The following is a 16,111-nucleotide window of genomic DNA, read 5'->3' as shown; positions in this document are numbered from 1 at the left end:
CTCTCTCTCTCTCTCTCTACTCTCTCTCTCTCTCTCTCTCTCTCTCTCTCTCTCTCTCTCTCTCTCTCTCTCTCCTCCTCCTCCTCCTCTTCCTCCTCCTCCTCCGACGCTAGCTGCCCACACAAGCACCGCTACTTCATCTCCTCCGACCACCTTCTCTTCCCGATCCACCTTCTACCGCGCCTAATCACCCGGTCCCTGGCGTCGTCTCCGTCGTCTCTTCTGTCGCAGCCCAACCTCGTCGTCCCACTCGCCAGCGCTGCCACCACCGCCTTCTCCCTCCTCTTCTTCCTCCTCGAATGCTTCCGCAACTCCGGCCACCTTCTCTTCCCGATCCACCTTCTGCAGCGCCCAATCACCCGGTCCCCGGCGCCGTCGCCGTCGTCTCTTCTGCCGCAGCCCAACCTCGTCGTCCCACTCGCCGGCGCCGCCACCACCGCCTTCTCCCTCCTCCTCTTCCTCCTCGTCTGCTTCCGCAAAATCACCCGCAACCGCACAGCCCTGGAAACCAACTCTAAGCTGCCTCACCGCTTCTCCTACTCCCCTGGAAGGTCGTTGCTTGCCGGCGTGCGCCGGGGTCGGTGGAGGAGGCCGGTGTGCTCACCGTCGGGGAAGGTGGGTGCCCAGAGAAGAAATGTGGGTGCTCACCGTCGGGCCGGTTCCTCAGTTCTCTCCTCTCCGGTCAGTAACCAAAATTATTAGGGGTCAGTAACTGAAAACTAAGTGATTACTGGGTGTCAGTAACTGAAAACTAAAAGTTATTGGGGGTCAGTAACTGGTTACTGGGGGTTAGTAACTAGTTATTATGGGTCATTAACTGGTCAGTAACTGATTATTGGGGGTCAGTAACTGGTTACAGAGGAAAATCCGGTGACCGAAATCCGGCGGTTGGGGAAATTTCAGTGACCGGAATCCGGCGGTTGGGGAAATTCCGGTGACCGGAATCCGGCGGTCGGTGACCGGAGTCCGGTGTCCGGCGGCCGGTGACAGGAGTCCGAGGTTCCGGCCAAGTCTTTTCATGTTGAAGAGGTGGGGGCAAAATAGTCTTAAAATAATATGGTTTGTTAAGATTTTAGTAAAGATTTGTGCATTTGGGCATAAAAATGGTTACCTTATATTGGAATGGGCTAATGCAAAAGATTATCATTAGAATGAGAAATAAGGGGTTTGAATTAATACTAAATAGGCATTTTCCCTTTAAAATGATACTTCTCACGTTTAGATTTACTTTAACGATGATTGACCATAATTTCTTTAGTCACTAGGTGACAATGTGAACATTACTGTTACTATAATATTTCAACTCTACTCTTCAATCACGGTCCTCCTAGACTTACAAAGTTATCAACAAACATGTAACAACTCACTGACAACAATTCATACACACTTCTAGGATTTTGACTCAATGTTCGAATGCCGTTCTTATACTAGACGTTGTTAATTAGAGGTAATCGAAAGAAAAAAATTAAAAAAAAATCGAATGCGGTATCGTTAGGGTTGTGAATGATATTATTTACCCACGGTAACTAAAGTCCCTTAAAGTAAAATTTTGTAAGAGTAGAAACAACCAAGAGTGGAATCCCTTGTCTGGAAGCAAAACTTGAAAATTGCAGAAGCTTTCCAAAGCAACAATACCCAGTTCGAAGCAACTCCATGCTCTTGTAGTCTTGTTGCCGACGCCAATCTGTAAGTTCATTTCCGGTTCTTGAATTTTACTTGTTTTCTGTGAATAATATCAAATGCAATTTACCGTTTCGATCATTTGGCTAATTGTATTGTTTCGAATTTATCTGCACCTAATATGGGATTACCATTTCAGATGAGAATCATGAGATTGAGCTAGTCATAGTCTAATTGAATCTCTCTTTTCATTCATAATCCCAAGGTGGAGTTGTTCTTCTATTCTTGTTTGATTGCAGACTCAGACACTGCTTAATGTGTGGAATAACTCCAACAGGAGTTTTATTACATACTTCAAATCATCATTGTTTTTGTGTAACCTTCCTTGCAAAATCAGCCAAATCTCTAATTGTCTTCCATATCTCAGACTCCTTCTCCACCTTGTTCTACTTTCCTTTTTTCTTTCTCTTTTTTCGCAATTTCAATACAAGCAATTTTTTTTCCACAATAATTTCAGTTTTTTAAAAAGCATGGGGCATTTCTTGATTTTTTTTAGCTCTTTAGTCTTTTTGTTTAATACTGGAACACAGAAATCGTTCTTGATTTTGTGGTAACTTGAAGTTAAAATTCTAAGAGAAGGAAGTTCACTGGAAAACATTTCCTTCAGCTTCATCGATACCTCTGCATTTACTCGTTGATCCTTCACTCATAGGTGATTCAACAACTAGGTAGTCCAGACTTGGCGGGGTTCTACTGCTTTGTATATTAGAATCTCTTTTGGGTCTTCCAGTATCTCTCTTCTTCGGAAGAAGAAAAACACATTGCAATGCCGCACGCAAAAAGAACGAAATGAAATAGTAAGATAAATGGAGCTTTAAGTTTGGTTTCTGCATCTTTTCCAAGACTAGAAACTAGAACAACATATGTAATGGAGTATAGGATGTAACTTGTGTTTCTTTGATCAAATTTGTTTCGACTGAAGATTTTTGTTAGAAAGGAGGGATATAGTGAATTCCAAGTTTCCAACTCTGATATTTGATGCTTGTTTTGTTTCCCTTGTATTTGAAACAGGTTTTTTGACTGTGAATGATGTCAAGACCGGTGTTGCTAGTTTTTCTTCTAGTTGTTCTCATAATCACTTCCCAGTTTGAGTGGAAGCAACAACTTGTCCCTGACCTTGATGCAACTCCAAGTATCTCGCAAAAGCCAAGTGAGAGCTCAAAGAGGGAAGAAGCTGTAAAAGAGAAGGTAATAAGTATTGTTTTGCATTAATATTTTGATAAAGTTTGGTTTGGAAATGTTAATGCTTATGGTGCAATGTCTTTTTCATTTTTCGTGATGAATTTCGTTTTCTTTTTTATGTTTTTTTTTTTAAAATAAACCTAGGTGCTAGAGCTCGTGCATATTAATTGACACCAAAGATATACGATTTTCCTCCGAAGAAAAACAAGAAACCACTTTGTATTCCTCTTGACTGTATGGGAGATCTAATATCAGCGGCAACTTCTATTTCTCTGGTGTTAATTTCCAAACACAGAATCACCTGTGAGACAAAAAAAAAAAAGAACAGAAAAAGAACACTCTAGGTTTATTTGTGCTGTACATAGATTGTTCTTTCATGCATAGTGATACTTAATTATAAAAGATTCCCGTTAGGCAGTGAAGTCTTCATGGGGGTACTTTCTGAAGAGAAATGGAATTGTTTGATTGAAGTAGATTGTTGATTACAAACGAAAACACATATTTAAACTAATACAAGCTATTAATGCTAGACATGCAAAACAAGGCATGACAGACAAGGTTTTTGTTTTCATTTGCTCCAAATTTATCTTGGCATGTAGCATAGGGATGGACCTTGTGAGCAGAGTGCAGGTGGCCATTGGCATGCTTGTGCTTCAGTCTGTTGTGGTACTTCAGATTGGTTCCACTGCGTTGCTTTGTATGATACCTAGGAGCTAGGATTTCTGGTGCGTTGATATTCGTTTTCAATCCTAAATTAGGACTGTGCTTAGTTTCCAATCCCATATACTTGACACTTTCCTTTACTGTAAGCATGAGTATGAGCAGTCGCAAAGGAATTAAAATATTGAACCTGTATTTTCTATGAAGTTTCTTGACGTGGCCTTTTGTATATATTTTGGTGGTTGTTGTGAGTGGATTGGTTAAAAGACCATGGGACATGCAACTGATAGAAGCACTGAAAGTAGGAAGGCAAGGAGTGGGGATCTCTCACATATAGTTTGCCAATGATGCCATCTTTTTCTTTCAGTGCTGATCAGAATTTGTGTAGTTTACCGAATGTGTGAATCTTTGTGTGTCTTCTATGGGAAGAAACTTAATATATGAAATTGTTAATTACTCTGCAAGAGGTGAGAGTGGAAGAGCTAAAATATATTTTGGGATTGGTTTGGGAAATTGGCCTACTATGAAATTGGGGCTGCCTTTTGGAGGTGCTTTTGGGATCCGGAGGTGGAGAACGGGGAAGATAGTTAGAAGGCTCTAGAAACACTCCTGTAACTTCAGTCTCCAATCTGTTCCTAGTAGTTTGCAACGATTAACTTTAATTTCAAGCGATGTGGCTTAAATGTTAGATAGATTACTGAACCACTTTGTTTTTTGGTGGTTAGGGGTGGAAGGAAGATGGTATCTTTTAATAATTTGGGAGGTAGTTTCTCAAAAATAAAGAAGAGAGGAGATTTGGGGATGGGGAATGGGGAATGTGGAATGTGGAATGTGGAATCAAAAGAGGAAGGAAGAAGGGATAGCTAAATTGATTGGGGGGTGATTCTCAAGTAAAGGAGAAAGGGGTTTGGGGATGGTGGGGAAAAGTGGTGAAGAGGAACGAAGCTCTTCTTCTGAAGTGGTTATGGAGATGTCAGTGAGAAAGAATTAATTATGTGGCACTCACTCAGAAATAATTATGTGATGCATGCTAATGGCTGGATCCCAATATTGTGATCAGTGGTTCAAGCTGAACCCCCTGGACAGCTTTCTCCCCATGACCTAGTTCATTTTCAATATGTTGACATTTCGTTGTGAAATGGACAGAGGATAAAAGGGTTTTTGGAAGAGAGGGATGGGTTCGGAAACAGCCTTTTGCCATTCATATCTGCTAGGACGTGTACTTAATGTTCTATTCTTCCTTGAAATTGTGATTTTTTGGTTTAGAAGGAACTTCAAAAACTTGGAAGTTAGGGAGCCTTCATGCTTTTCTCGGCTCGAGGACATACGAGATGGCAGTTGTTGAGGCTTCAGGCAGATTTCCTGTAAATCCTACTCAACGAAGTTTACCTACAACCCTAGTTCTCTTCCACAATTTATTCCCTATTTTGTAATTTGGAAGGCTGAAGTCCCTCCTAGTTTAGAACAGGAGCAGCATACTACGAAATGAAAGAATGGAGGGAGATAAAAATATAAGCTCTCAAAACTATAGAAGTAGAACAAGAGCAAACAGAGGAAGTTTGGTTAAACTCCTTTTCTTTTTGCCGGAAAAGTTATGGTATCCTCTTATGTAAAATTTTCAAAAACCCATTGGCTGGGCTTATCTCCTCTTTTCTATTTTCTTTTGTTATAGTGAGACTTCCTATGCATTTAAGTATATTTATAGATCTGATTTCAGAGATTGCTCATGAGTCACAAGTCTTATGACTAACTTTATGTTGGATTAGCCTATAAAACCATGGCTTGAATCCTAAAACCAAGGCTTAGACGCCATAGAGTTCAGTTGTCTTTTCAGTGAATTTACAATACATATATCAGTAGATCTTTTATGACTTGTGAGGTTTTTCAGTGCCTGAAATTTTCATTTTCTTGTTGCAGATCATATTATTGCAAGAAAAGAACATTAAGAGACTCAATGAGGTTGTCAGTAGCCTGCGGGAACAGTTGCAACGATGTAAAAGCAAGAATGAGACAAGGCAGCACACTTTAAGTTTCCTAACCGAACGTGATACAGATATTGAAAGGAATCAGATATTCGAGGACTAGGTTGAGCCTGTGGAAGTATATGACTAATACTTATAAAAGTTTGACCTGTATAACCTTGGTAGGTCCTTGTTTTTGACCAATTCTCACAGTGAAATTCCATCTTGGTCAAGTATAGAATGGAATGGGAAATTACTTATTGTCAGAGATTCATGAATCATTCAAATGTAGAGCTATATCTGAAGGCTTACAACATTTTACTAACTTACAATGATTGATAGAAATGTCCACAGCATTTCGTGTAAAAAGAAAAGTACTTAATCTAGACTGGGGTTTTCTGATGTCATCACTCATCAGTCATATGAAAAGAAAGACGCATTCCAAATTATCAGACCTTAATAGGATTTGAAATCTTATCTTGGCCTAACGGGTAAGAATAGAACTAAGATTTTGAGGCGAAAGATGATCTACTTCCAGCTTGTAGAGAGTGGAAAGTGGTCAAGGGGAGTAACTTTGTGTTAGAAGCCAATGAAGTAAAGGAAGAGGACGAGAACCATCTCATAAAGCTGTGTATGGAAGTTCAATTCAATAATCGGCCGACCAAAACCAACACATAGCACTGAAAAGTCTAGCGACCGGTGCAATCAAATCGGAGTACAATTTCCAGATTTTGGGGACGGCATAATGAATGTGAAACTGTGGTTCAGAAACAGCCTTTCTGTGAGGGGGAGGGGAGTGAAAATGGAAAGAGGTGAGAACAATAATCCCACTAACATTTCAATTATCATTTCATAGAGTCTACACTCCAAGGGAAGCCAGTAACAATAATTCTTTCACATTAATGGAAAGTGGTCTCTGCACATTTCTTAACCAACTACTGATCTAAAGCAAGCGGTAAAAATCTAATTTGTTTGTGCTCATGTGTTCATATATTGAAACACTTCCCAGTGCATATAAGCTTGGTCTGGGTAAATTCTTAGGTGTCGCACAAAAGGAACATGCCCATACAAAACAAGCAACAAACTTTATTAAAACCAACAGTACAAAAATCAGCCATTTTCATTAATATTTTCACTGAAAACTATGACAGATTGGGGGAGAATAATGAACTGAGCCTACCTAAAAAGAAAACAGTACAACCACCAAGTTTGATCCCTTGTTTCACCAGTAGACAGACTCTTTACACCCAGCATCCCCCTTTGCCACTCTAAATCTCCCACCAAGATCAAGCCTGTTTGCATTTATTCGTGATGCACGCTTGAATACCCTGAAATAGAACAAGTTTCATGCAGGCGACAATAACAATCAGAAAAAGGTAGCAGCCATAAGATGCAGTAAATAACATTTAAGTCACTCACTCTCCAAGACTAAATCAATACTATGACCTTTCACCGTATTTTTGGTGGTAACTGTGGCAGCTGCTCCTTGCAGCCAGGATCCAGAGCACACACAATGTTCTCTACTCTGCAGGCAAGTTCCGGCTAAAATTAAGTTCAACACACCCTGAAAGCGTCAACTGCAAATCATCAAGCACGTTTTGCCTAGCCTATACAGAATTAGAAATGGTCAAATTGTGATACTAAAGCTCAAATCTTTAGCACATAAAAACAAATAAAGATCTCATCTTCAAGATGACATAAGTAAACACAACAATAACCAAATGAATAAAACAAAAGGCCAATGCTTAGACATCATTCCTTAGGAACTGCACACAACAAAACAAGACCCATAAGCATCATGTATCCGGTCTCAGTTTGTAAGTGCAGGTTTTGTGTGTGAGAGAGATATAGATTGTAACTGACAACAAACAACTGATTACATATTCATCAGAGAAACAAAAGCTATATATCAATTATGGAAGCTATAGCGGGGGTTTAAACAAAATTTATAATTCAGTGGATATCAAAATAGTAATTGTTCATACCACACGAGGTTGAGAACGGTTTGCACAGCCAATGCACCCTACACCCCCGTAATCCAGGCACTCATATAAAGACCTAGAGGCTACGCATCCACAGTGGAGAGGCTGCAGAAAATTAAAGAAATAAATCAATAAAGAGAGAAGGGGAGGTGGAATTTCAAAAAAAAAAAAAAATGATCAAAATGCCAGTGACCTTGTGGCACAAACTGCAGTCCCTCCAACCCGTTTCCCCTAAATGAAACATATCGCAGAAAACTGACTTCTCATATGCGGCTCTGCATTACATAGTCCGATGTCACCAACAAAGAATTTAACAGGAAACCAAATCAGGAAGCATACATGTATTACATAACTAGAAAAGCATCCGCCCATTGCTGTGGTGGGGTTTTTGGTAGGTGTATTGGAGAGTTAGCAATATACAGAAATTTCAGAGAGAAATACAGAAAACTGAAATTACATATGATTTCAGCAATTGTTGGTTAAGACTGAAACAATAAGAATATATAATTTACATAAGGGCAGGGGCAGTTTATGGCCGTTTCTATATGTGCTTGAGCCCAACACAAGATGTGGTTTGGTGCCTGACATAAAAAGCCATATGGGATGCAGAAAATTCAACTTAGCCCAAGTACATTTAACCGATATTGAAAGCCAGCTCTGTGTCTTAACAACTCTAGCAAGTGCAAATCAGTAATCCAGATATGATAGTGTTTCATACACCCAATCTGGAACCTTTTTACTTATCCCAAAAAATGACTAAGCACCTATGGAGATTGTCAAATTTACCTATAAAAGAATTGTTCTTCCACCACGTATTGATGAATGAACCTGCATATCCAAAAGCATATTTTAGCATTGAAAATAGGAACTAAAAACACAACTATGCTCCACATCAATTGCCCCATATCGTTGCGTAACCTATCCCTTGAACATATGTTTCATTGCGGAAATATTGGTACTGTTGAAACTGGAATATATGGAACACAACAGCGTACCAGTTCCTTGCATCTCAAACTTTTTTTACGAACTGGATTTTTTTTCGATGATGTAACTGGATATTAACTCTCAGTTCTTAAACTTGAATTTGAAAAGCAAAATCGCATGATTTTCAAATTTTCCATTTGGATTTTGGCTTAGGATAAATTTCTAAGCATTTTATACCTAAAGTACAGTAGATTCAATGCTACATTTGCAATATACATGCATCAATATGAGAAAGGTCGGAACAGTTTTTGAAGCCCATAAATGCAATGAAACAAAAACAATAATGCAAAAACACTATAGGATGGAAGAAGAAATCTTACCTCAAAATGCAAGTCCAAAAATCTTTTTAGATGATATTCCTCCATATCCTACTCATACTGCTCTAACCTCCCTAGCAAGTATTCCAATGTTGCAGCTTACCTTACGCAACTGAGCTCTAATACTCCATTAATGGCTCTGAAAGCACAAAATTTGCATCAAATTTAGAAAATCACAATCAAACTGAAAATTTACAGAGTGAAAAAAAAAAAAAAAAATTCCCTTATCTAAACTCCAATTCTCCGGTTAGCAAAGTACAATATTAAGGAAATTGCTAGATTTTAGAAATGAGGATTAAGATACTAAGATAATAGGCATTGAGTATCTACATAGACTAAAGCACCTAAAACTGTCCATGATAAAAAGGATGCATTAAATCTAAAAGTGATAGAAAAGATGGAAGGACTGAATCATAAATTAAGTTTTCAAATCACATTGGTGGCCCTGTAGTATTTATAAATCTGCAGTGGTCAAGAAGCAAATAGCCATTGAAAATATACTTGAAAGTTGAAAGAAACTAACCTTGTTAGATCTCATTTGCAGCTGCTTACATTCTGCCTCTCCTCTCCTCTTCTTCCAGCCTCTGAAGAAAGAAATTGACATTAACCAACTAAACATAAAAAACAATAACTAAAGAAGACATCAGAAAAATGCATATGAAGGGACACCATGTAATGCATTCTATTTCAATTCTGGTATATAATTTGTTATTATTTATCTTCTTCGTTTTCGTTTTCTTTTCCTGTTCCTTTTTATTTTTATTTTGATGTACTTGCAGTAGTTTTAATTTCTTCATGTACAGAAGCAATTCTACTCCTGCACTCCCAGGAATATATCTATAACAAAGATACATATGTATATAAATCTATATATAAATACGTACGTGTCTCACACTTTGACTGCCATACTAATTGTGCTCATATCTCACTATCAGAATAGATTGATCACTTGTCTTTCAACAATGATAGCCTTTGGTTTGTTTTGCATATAAAACAATTACATACCCATGAAATAATAGCTCAAGTCTTTACCTGTAGAGTAGTCAAAGCATGACTACAGCTCCAGATTCGACTCCTGTTCCTTATCCAAGTCTTCCTTGAATCCCAAAAACCCCACCTGCAAATACATGATCAGACTCTGAGCTAAATTTAGGTACGCATAAGAAACCCTGAAAAAAAAAGAACTGCACACACCAAAGTTCGACCAATCAACCAAAGCAGAAGCTTACCTGGACATTAAACCAGCAGCTAGCTCATGAACAAATGCAATTGGTCCAAACCCGAAAACCCCCCCAAAAAGTAAAGATCAAAACTTTAATCAAAAAACACATAAAACCTAACGTTAAGAACCAAAACACATCCCATAATGCCCTCCCAACACTATATCAAACCCAAAACACCTTAAAAATCAAAACTTCAGCAGAAAATAAAAACTTTGAAACTACAAAAAGGGGACTGAAATTCTTATCCACACTTGTAGCAGAGATGGGCAAATTCACCAGAGCGCTAAGGCCAGCTATTCCTCTATTCATGCATATTACTCGTCCCACACGAAACGTTCATGCAAATCTTGGTTGGCAGCCTTGTAACCCGTCCAATCGCCAATTTCATTTAATTACATACACAAATTATATTGCTTAGAGAAGCTCCCACTCAGAGTCACCTGCCTGATGAGTTCCCGAATTGTCCTTGTAAGAGTTTGCTTCTTGGCTGGAATCTAAACCAACATCTCCAAACCAAATCGCTAGCTGTTCGTACTCCTTCACCAACCTCTTCTTTGATGAAAAAGCATCCTGGATTTGTTTCTGTAATTGACTTTAACATGGTATTAGTAAATCTCATCTTGCTAGAAACCACAAGCTTAATTTTCTTTCTTCAACAGAACTTGAAATTTTTGTTGGATAAGCCATTGGTTCTTATGACATTTCTGTTATGTGACTTGTCCAATCCTATGACGAATTCCCAATTAATATGCAATTCTTCAAAAAGAATACAGGAGCATATTATCAAGTAATTCAAATGCCAATGTGAAATGATGTGTGCTGTGTTCTACTTCTAAATTGCATTTCCTTTAACTAATTATAACATCAACAAAGGAGAGGTGGAGTATACCTTGTATGATCTTTGCTTTCTTATTCTGTGAGAAATAGCACTAAGTACACTATCCTCTACATTTACACAGTTTTCCTGAATCTGCACCTTATCATGCAAGTCAATGTTTTCCATGTGACAGTAAGCAATATCAGAACTTGATTCATCCAAACGTCCTGCAAACGGTTTACAAGATTAGAGAATAGGTAACATCTAAAACATAAAAATAAAAAATAAAAATAAAAAACAAATACAAGGAATATTTCTGGTTTAAAATAGTTGGCTCAGTTTCCAGTATGCAAAAGTAGCCCAAGGAGCACACAACTGTGAAGCCATAAAGTTAATCCTTTTTGCTAGCCGCTTACAATTGCTACTCCCTCTTGTTATGACTCACGTTAAAATCCAGGGATTTGAAAAAGATGTCTTTGATTGAAATGCCCTAGCAGTTGCTTGTATTTATAAACATCCTTTCTTCAATAGAAACATATAGGGTTGGTCTGTTTTATCTGTTGCCTCTTTTTCTCTTGGAGCCAAACAGAAAGTTAGAAAACAAAGTGTAGTCCGTAGGCTCAAGATTTTGGCTACCAATGAACAAGTGGCATGTGTCCTACATTTTGCATTCTGACCTGTAGGAAATGGCAATGAAATTTTCAATTGACAACTGAATGAGTAATCTTAAAATCATTTCTGTGTAGTTTCCTCTCATCTCTTAGATCTAGTTATCTACAGTTTGGTTGTGCATGATAGAATTTTTGAATTCTTTGATATGAAACATGGTCTACAAACCAAGTCATTCGGGAATTTAATATTTCTTGCTTTTCTATTATCTAGTCCAGATCTTTGGTTCCTTTTTGTATTTGCTTCTGATGCCATTTGAGATCTTTGATTACATATGGTTATACTCGAAGACAAGATGAAGGTGCAGAACAAAAGATAAAAGGACTGACTGGGGCGATGCAGTTCTTACATCTTTGGCATCTTTGGCATCTAGGCCTCCTTAAGGTAGGTGACAGCTTGAAGTACAAGCCAAAGGAGGACTAAAATTGGGGAGTTGCTGGAACATACTCTTATAGTCTAAAGCCAAAAGGCAAAATGGATTTATGGACCACAACCTTTTTATTAAACTACAAAACCTAGGCTTAGCAAGATTGAAACAGAATTAGTTGTCACACCACAATTGTTGTTACTAACGCCAAAGTTGAAGAAAGGAAACAGAGTTTGGGTGTTGGTGTCTAAGGGGTGAGAGAGGACAGAGGAAACAAATGTAAGTAACACATGTACATTTAATTGCATACCAGTATCTGAAGAGGTTATTGCAGCCTCATGTTGAACGGACTCACAGATCTTGACGTGCTGTTTTCCACAAGTAGTGTGAGAGGCATGGTCTCCGTAATTCTTGAAGTGCCTTCTGCTGTAAAATATGAGTTAATTAATACCCATTGTGCAATTGAACAAAATATACATATGTAAGAAACCAAGAACTCGTTAGGGGAAGAAATACTGACCAACTGATAGGACACTGCTGAATGAAGAAAGTAGACCTTCTGTGTCCTTAGTCTTACTGGACACAGGGCTGGAGTTGACAATGAGGATCCATCAGAGCTATCAGAAACACATCCGGCCTTCCTACCAGAACTATGACTAAAAGTAGCTTCCTAAGATAACATTTGAGGTGGATTTTCAGTCAAATTTATTTGCACTGGAACCACTGAAGGACGGAACTCCAATTTCCGCTGCAGCATTTTCTCCAGAAGCAAATGAACAGACTACTTCAGAAGTAGCTTTTGATGGACCAGAAACACATTGATTAGCATCAGCAAACTCATCCCAAGAACATGTGCTGAACTCCAATCGGTGAGCATAGCTGGAATTCAAACTCTAGACCATGTGCTGAAGTGCCACAAACACAACCAGCCACCTCAATAGAGTTATGACATAGCATTGCTTCCCTGGATAACTTATGAGATGAATCTTCAGAGAGCCCAAGTGGTTTAGCATAGGAGCAGCCGAAGGATGTCACACCAATTTTCTATAGAAGTATCCCCGGATACAACTGAGTAGACCATCTCGGATCTTGTACTTGAACCAGCAGAATCACACTCAGTTTCATCAGCAAAGCCATCCCAAGCAGTTGAGTCTAGCTGACACTCCAAGCTATGTGCTGAGGTTTCATGTGCAGCATCGGAGAATTTAGAACCAAAACTGACCCCCTCAATAGAGTTATGACAAAACATTGCTTCGCGGGTTAACTTTCAGGTGAACTTTCAGAGATTCTAAAAGATTCGTCTGCATTGGATCTGCTGAAAGATGCAAGACCAACATCCTCTGTAGAATTCTTCACTGAGACAACTGAAAAGGACATTTCAGGCATTCAATTTTATCAACATAACCGTCCCAGAGTCCAGTTCCATTGCTTCAAATTCAACATCTAAAACCAAACTCAAAAACCCACAATCAAAATCCAAATCCCTAAAACCCCTTTTCCCCACAAATCAAACCCAACACATTACACCAATCAATTACTCAATCAAACACAAGCACCCAAAAAAAAAAAAAACCCTCAAAAACAACCAACCTGTTTTCCCAATCTGCAAAACCAAAATCTAGAAAAGGGTCATTCAAACACTGAAGACAACCTAACTATCTAAATACCATCTAATGGACTTATTATTCTTAGAAGCACCACTATAGATCAAGGACAACTGGATGAGATTCTATAAAACTGGACAAATTCACAACGGAAAAATAAAAAATAAAAAGTCTTTAATCCAACAAAATGATGAGGAAACCAAAGAAAGGAAGAACCCAGAATGCACTTTCCTGGGATGACTCTACATGAGTTTTTTTTTTGTCCTTTTCATTTCTTCTGCCAAATAATTCATATATAGACATTAGCGTGTTTCACCTAATTCATTTTCACCAGACAAAAGCAGCATGCACCGCCAATCCCCCATTTCAAATGTAATGAAGATCGAATGCTACCCCTAAATCAGAATCACACGGTCCTTCTCTTTCTCTCCTCCTCCCTTAGCTGTCCCCGAAAACCAAAGTAAGCAGAGAAAGAAGATATACCGTAGACAAAAGAGAAGAAACAAATTGAAAACCAATTACCCTGAGCAGAAGAAACACTGAAATCAGCAATTCACTTGAAATCAACACAAGACCCTGCCAACTCCATTACCAAGATTCAGCTGGTAGAATATGAGCCCGTGTTTATCATTTAAAGGTTCTGCATTTGCCATTTACATTGTTCAAATCACAAAATTGGTATCAATTTCACTAATGCAAAGAGGATTTTAATCATAATCCACAGACTCGATCATCGATGCAACTATCAACACACTCACACAATTAAACCAGCAGCTAGCTCATGAACAAATGCAATTGGTCCAAACCCAAAAACCCCCCAAAAAGTAAAGATCAAAACTTTAATCAAAAACATATAAAACCCAACGTTAAGAACCACAACCCACATCTCATATTGCCCTCCCAACACTATATCCAAAACACCTTAAAAATCAAAACTTCAGCTGAAAAAAAATACAAATCTTTGAAACTGCAAAAAGGGGACCGAAATTCTTACCGAAACAGGTTCATGCAAATCTTGGTCCCCATTGCTTCAAATTCAACACCTAAAACCAAACTCAAAAACCCACAATCAAAATCCAAATCCCTAAAACCCCTTTTCCCCACAAACCAAACCCAACACATTACACAAATCAATTACTCAATCAAACCAATCACCCAAAGAAAAAAAAAAACTCAAAAACAACCGACCTGTTTTCCCAATCTGCAAAATCCAAATCTAGAAGCACCACTATAGATCAAGGACAACTCTAACAAAATGAGCAAACCAAAGAAATGAAGAACCCAGAATGCATTTTTCTGGGATAACTCTACACGTTTAGTTTTTTTTTTTTTTATTTTTTTTTTTTTACCTAATTTTCTTTTATTTTCTTCTTGTACCTTAATATTTCATATATAGACTATTAGACCCAAGCAATACCGAAACATCCCCAAGTTGGAGAACAGAGACGCATACGCTCATATAATCTACGTCTGGAGGCAAGCAAGGTCACACAATCTCCCCTTCCTCCAATTCATCAACCTCTATTGTATAGTCATCCTTGAAATATAAACCAAGTCGCTCCAGGGGTGATCGGAAGTGTGGTCCCCAAGAGCTACCATAATAATTGGATAACTTTTTAAGTTCCTGAAGGATATAAAGGTTGTCCTCAAACACACAAGTCCTCCTCTCCACCTTTTCAAGGGCAACACGAGCTTCTTCTCTATCTCCTTCTGTCACTATGGCTTCAAGCCTTGCAATCTCTTCGAACTGCTCCCGCTCAAAGATTGCCTTTTGTTGTTGGAAGCTCTGTGCATTATTACCTTTGACAATAGCGTCCGCAAAGGAAAGCTTGATCCTTGCAGCATGAAGACCCTGTTTTGGTGATAGTGGAACACTAAAGACAGGAGTGGAGGGTTTGACTGTACTGGCGAGCTCTACCTGACCATGATCAGGTGCAGCAAAAGCAATTTCAACATTCTCTTTGCTTTTGGTCACATTGTGAGTGGACAGAGTAGATTTCAGCCTTGCAGCAGTTATTTGCTTTATTTGCCGACACGAGACCTTTGAGATTCTTTTCACTTTAGAGATTCTCCTATTAGAGATTGAAGGATCCATCTTCAGTTTCTTCTCTCTCGGCCCCGGAGCTCCCCTCTTCTTAGCATAATAGCTCAGATGCTTAACGATCACTTGTCCATCAGGAGATTTATACATCAATTTGATTTTCAACATCGTTAATCGTACCCGGGATCTAATTCTAATACGAGACCGGCGACAGAGACAAGCCCTAACTCGGAGAGAAATTGCAAATCATATAAGAAAAAATGAGATTAGGGTTTTGAAAAACTTACCGGAATCAATAGATGGAGGATCGGAATTGCACGGCCGAGGGTTGCGCGGCCGAGGGAGCGAACGAGATCAGAGAGAGCGAGAGAGATCAGAGAGAGCAAACGAGATCAGAGAGAGCGAACGAGAGCGAGAGAGAGCAGAGAGAGCCAAGTAGAAAATACAGAGAGCGGGGAGAAACTGGTGAGACCGACTCGTACTATATACGCGATCACACGCGTATTTCTACGCGTTTTTGTGACGGTAGCGTAGGAAATACGCTTTATTCTCTTTTTTTTCTTTTTTTCCATTTGAATGTTAATTAAAAATCAAAATGAAAAAATCTGCCACTTTTTTGTAAGA

At 38.7% G+C, this 16,111-nt stretch overlaps 3 protein-coding genes and 1 non-coding gene across 5 annotated transcripts; 1 reads left to right on the top strand and 3 right to left on the bottom strand.

Annotated features, from left to right (window-relative positions):
• The first annotated feature begins 1,587 nt into the window (after positions 1 to 1,587).
• On the top strand, positions 1,588 to 5,842 carry LOC101312894. 2 transcript variants are annotated; one of them, XM_004291638.1, is made up of 4 exons: positions 1,590 to 1,686; positions 2,333 to 2,477; positions 2,692 to 2,868; positions 5,440 to 5,842. In XM_004291638.1, exons 3-4 carry the CDS (start codon positions 2,707 to 2,709, stop codon positions 5,605 to 5,607), a joined length of 330 nt encoding a protein of 109 aa, XP_004291686.1. In that variant the 5' UTR covers positions 1,590 to 1,686; positions 2,333 to 2,477; positions 2,692 to 2,706; the 3' UTR covers positions 5,608 to 5,842. The 2 variants fall into 2 exon arrangements, with proteins under 2 accessions (XP_004291685.1, XP_004291686.1); XM_004291637.1 differs by lacking the exon at positions 2,333 to 2,477 and having other exon boundaries at positions 1,588 to 1,686; positions 5,440 to 5,806.
• Positions 5,843 to 6,655: 813 nt separating this feature from the next.
• LOC101312407 lies at positions 6,656 to 7,814 on the bottom strand. The gene is made up of 3 exons (XM_004291636.1): positions 7,659 to 7,814; positions 7,469 to 7,570; positions 6,656 to 7,047 (listed from the first exon to the last, which is right to left on the bottom strand). Exons 1-3 carry the CDS (start codon positions 7,707 to 7,709, stop codon positions 6,895 to 6,897), a joined length of 306 nt encoding a protein of 101 aa, XP_004291684.1. The 5' UTR covers positions 7,710 to 7,814; the 3' UTR covers positions 6,656 to 6,894.
• Positions 7,815 to 8,415: 601 nt separating this feature from the next.
• Positions 8,416 to 10,921, bottom strand: LOC101312692. Its single transcript, XR_184086.1, has 4 exons — positions 10,879 to 10,921; positions 9,799 to 10,571; positions 9,290 to 9,350; positions 8,416 to 8,905 (listed from the first exon to the last, which is right to left on the bottom strand). It is a non-coding gene; the product is annotated as an uncharacterized LOC101312692 (transcript).
• Positions 10,922 to 14,932: 4,011 nt separating this feature from the next.
• Positions 14,933 to 15,898, bottom strand: LOC101300796. The gene is made up of 2 exons (XM_004293072.1): positions 15,775 to 15,898; positions 14,933 to 15,601 (listed from the first exon to the last, which is right to left on the bottom strand). Exon 2 carries the CDS (start codon positions 15,539 to 15,541, stop codon positions 14,933 to 14,935), a length of 609 nt encoding a protein of 202 aa, XP_004293120.1. The 5' UTR covers positions 15,542 to 15,601; positions 15,775 to 15,898.
• Positions 15,899 to 16,111: the final 213 nt, after the last annotated feature.

The sequence above is a fragment of the Fragaria vesca genome, linkage group LG2 (assembly GCF_000184155.1).
Source record: "Fragaria vesca subsp. vesca linkage group LG2, FraVesHawaii_1.0, whole genome shotgun sequence".
NCBI lineage: Eukaryota > Viridiplantae > Streptophyta > Magnoliopsida > Rosales > Rosaceae > Fragaria > Fragaria vesca.
This window is presented reverse-complemented; position numbering and strand designations above follow the sequence as displayed.

Coding starts and splice junctions, on each gene's coding strand:
- LOC101300796 (XM_004293072.1), bottom strand. CDS start 15,541: ATGGATCCTTCAATCTCTAATAGGAGAATCTCTAAAGTGAAAAGAATC.
- LOC101312407 (XM_004291636.1), bottom strand. CDS start 7,709: ATGTTTCATTTAGGGGAAACGGGTTGGAGGGACTGCAGTTTGTGCCAC. Junction 7,571..7,658: donor ACTGCAGTTTGTGCCACAAG/GTCACTGGCATT, acceptor AATTTTCTGCAG/CCTCTCCACTGTGGATGCGT. Junction 7,048..7,468: donor ACCGTTCTCAACCTCGTGTG/GTATGAACAATT, acceptor TGACGCTTTCAG/GGTGTGTTGAACTTAATTTT.
- LOC101312894 (XM_004291638.1), top strand. CDS start 2,707: ATGATGTCAAGACCGGTGTTGCTAGTTTTTCTTCTAGTTGTTCTCATA. Junction 2,869..5,439: donor AAGAAGCTGTAAAAGAGAAG/GTAATAAGTATT, acceptor TTCTTGTTGCAG/ATCATATTATTGCAAGAAAA.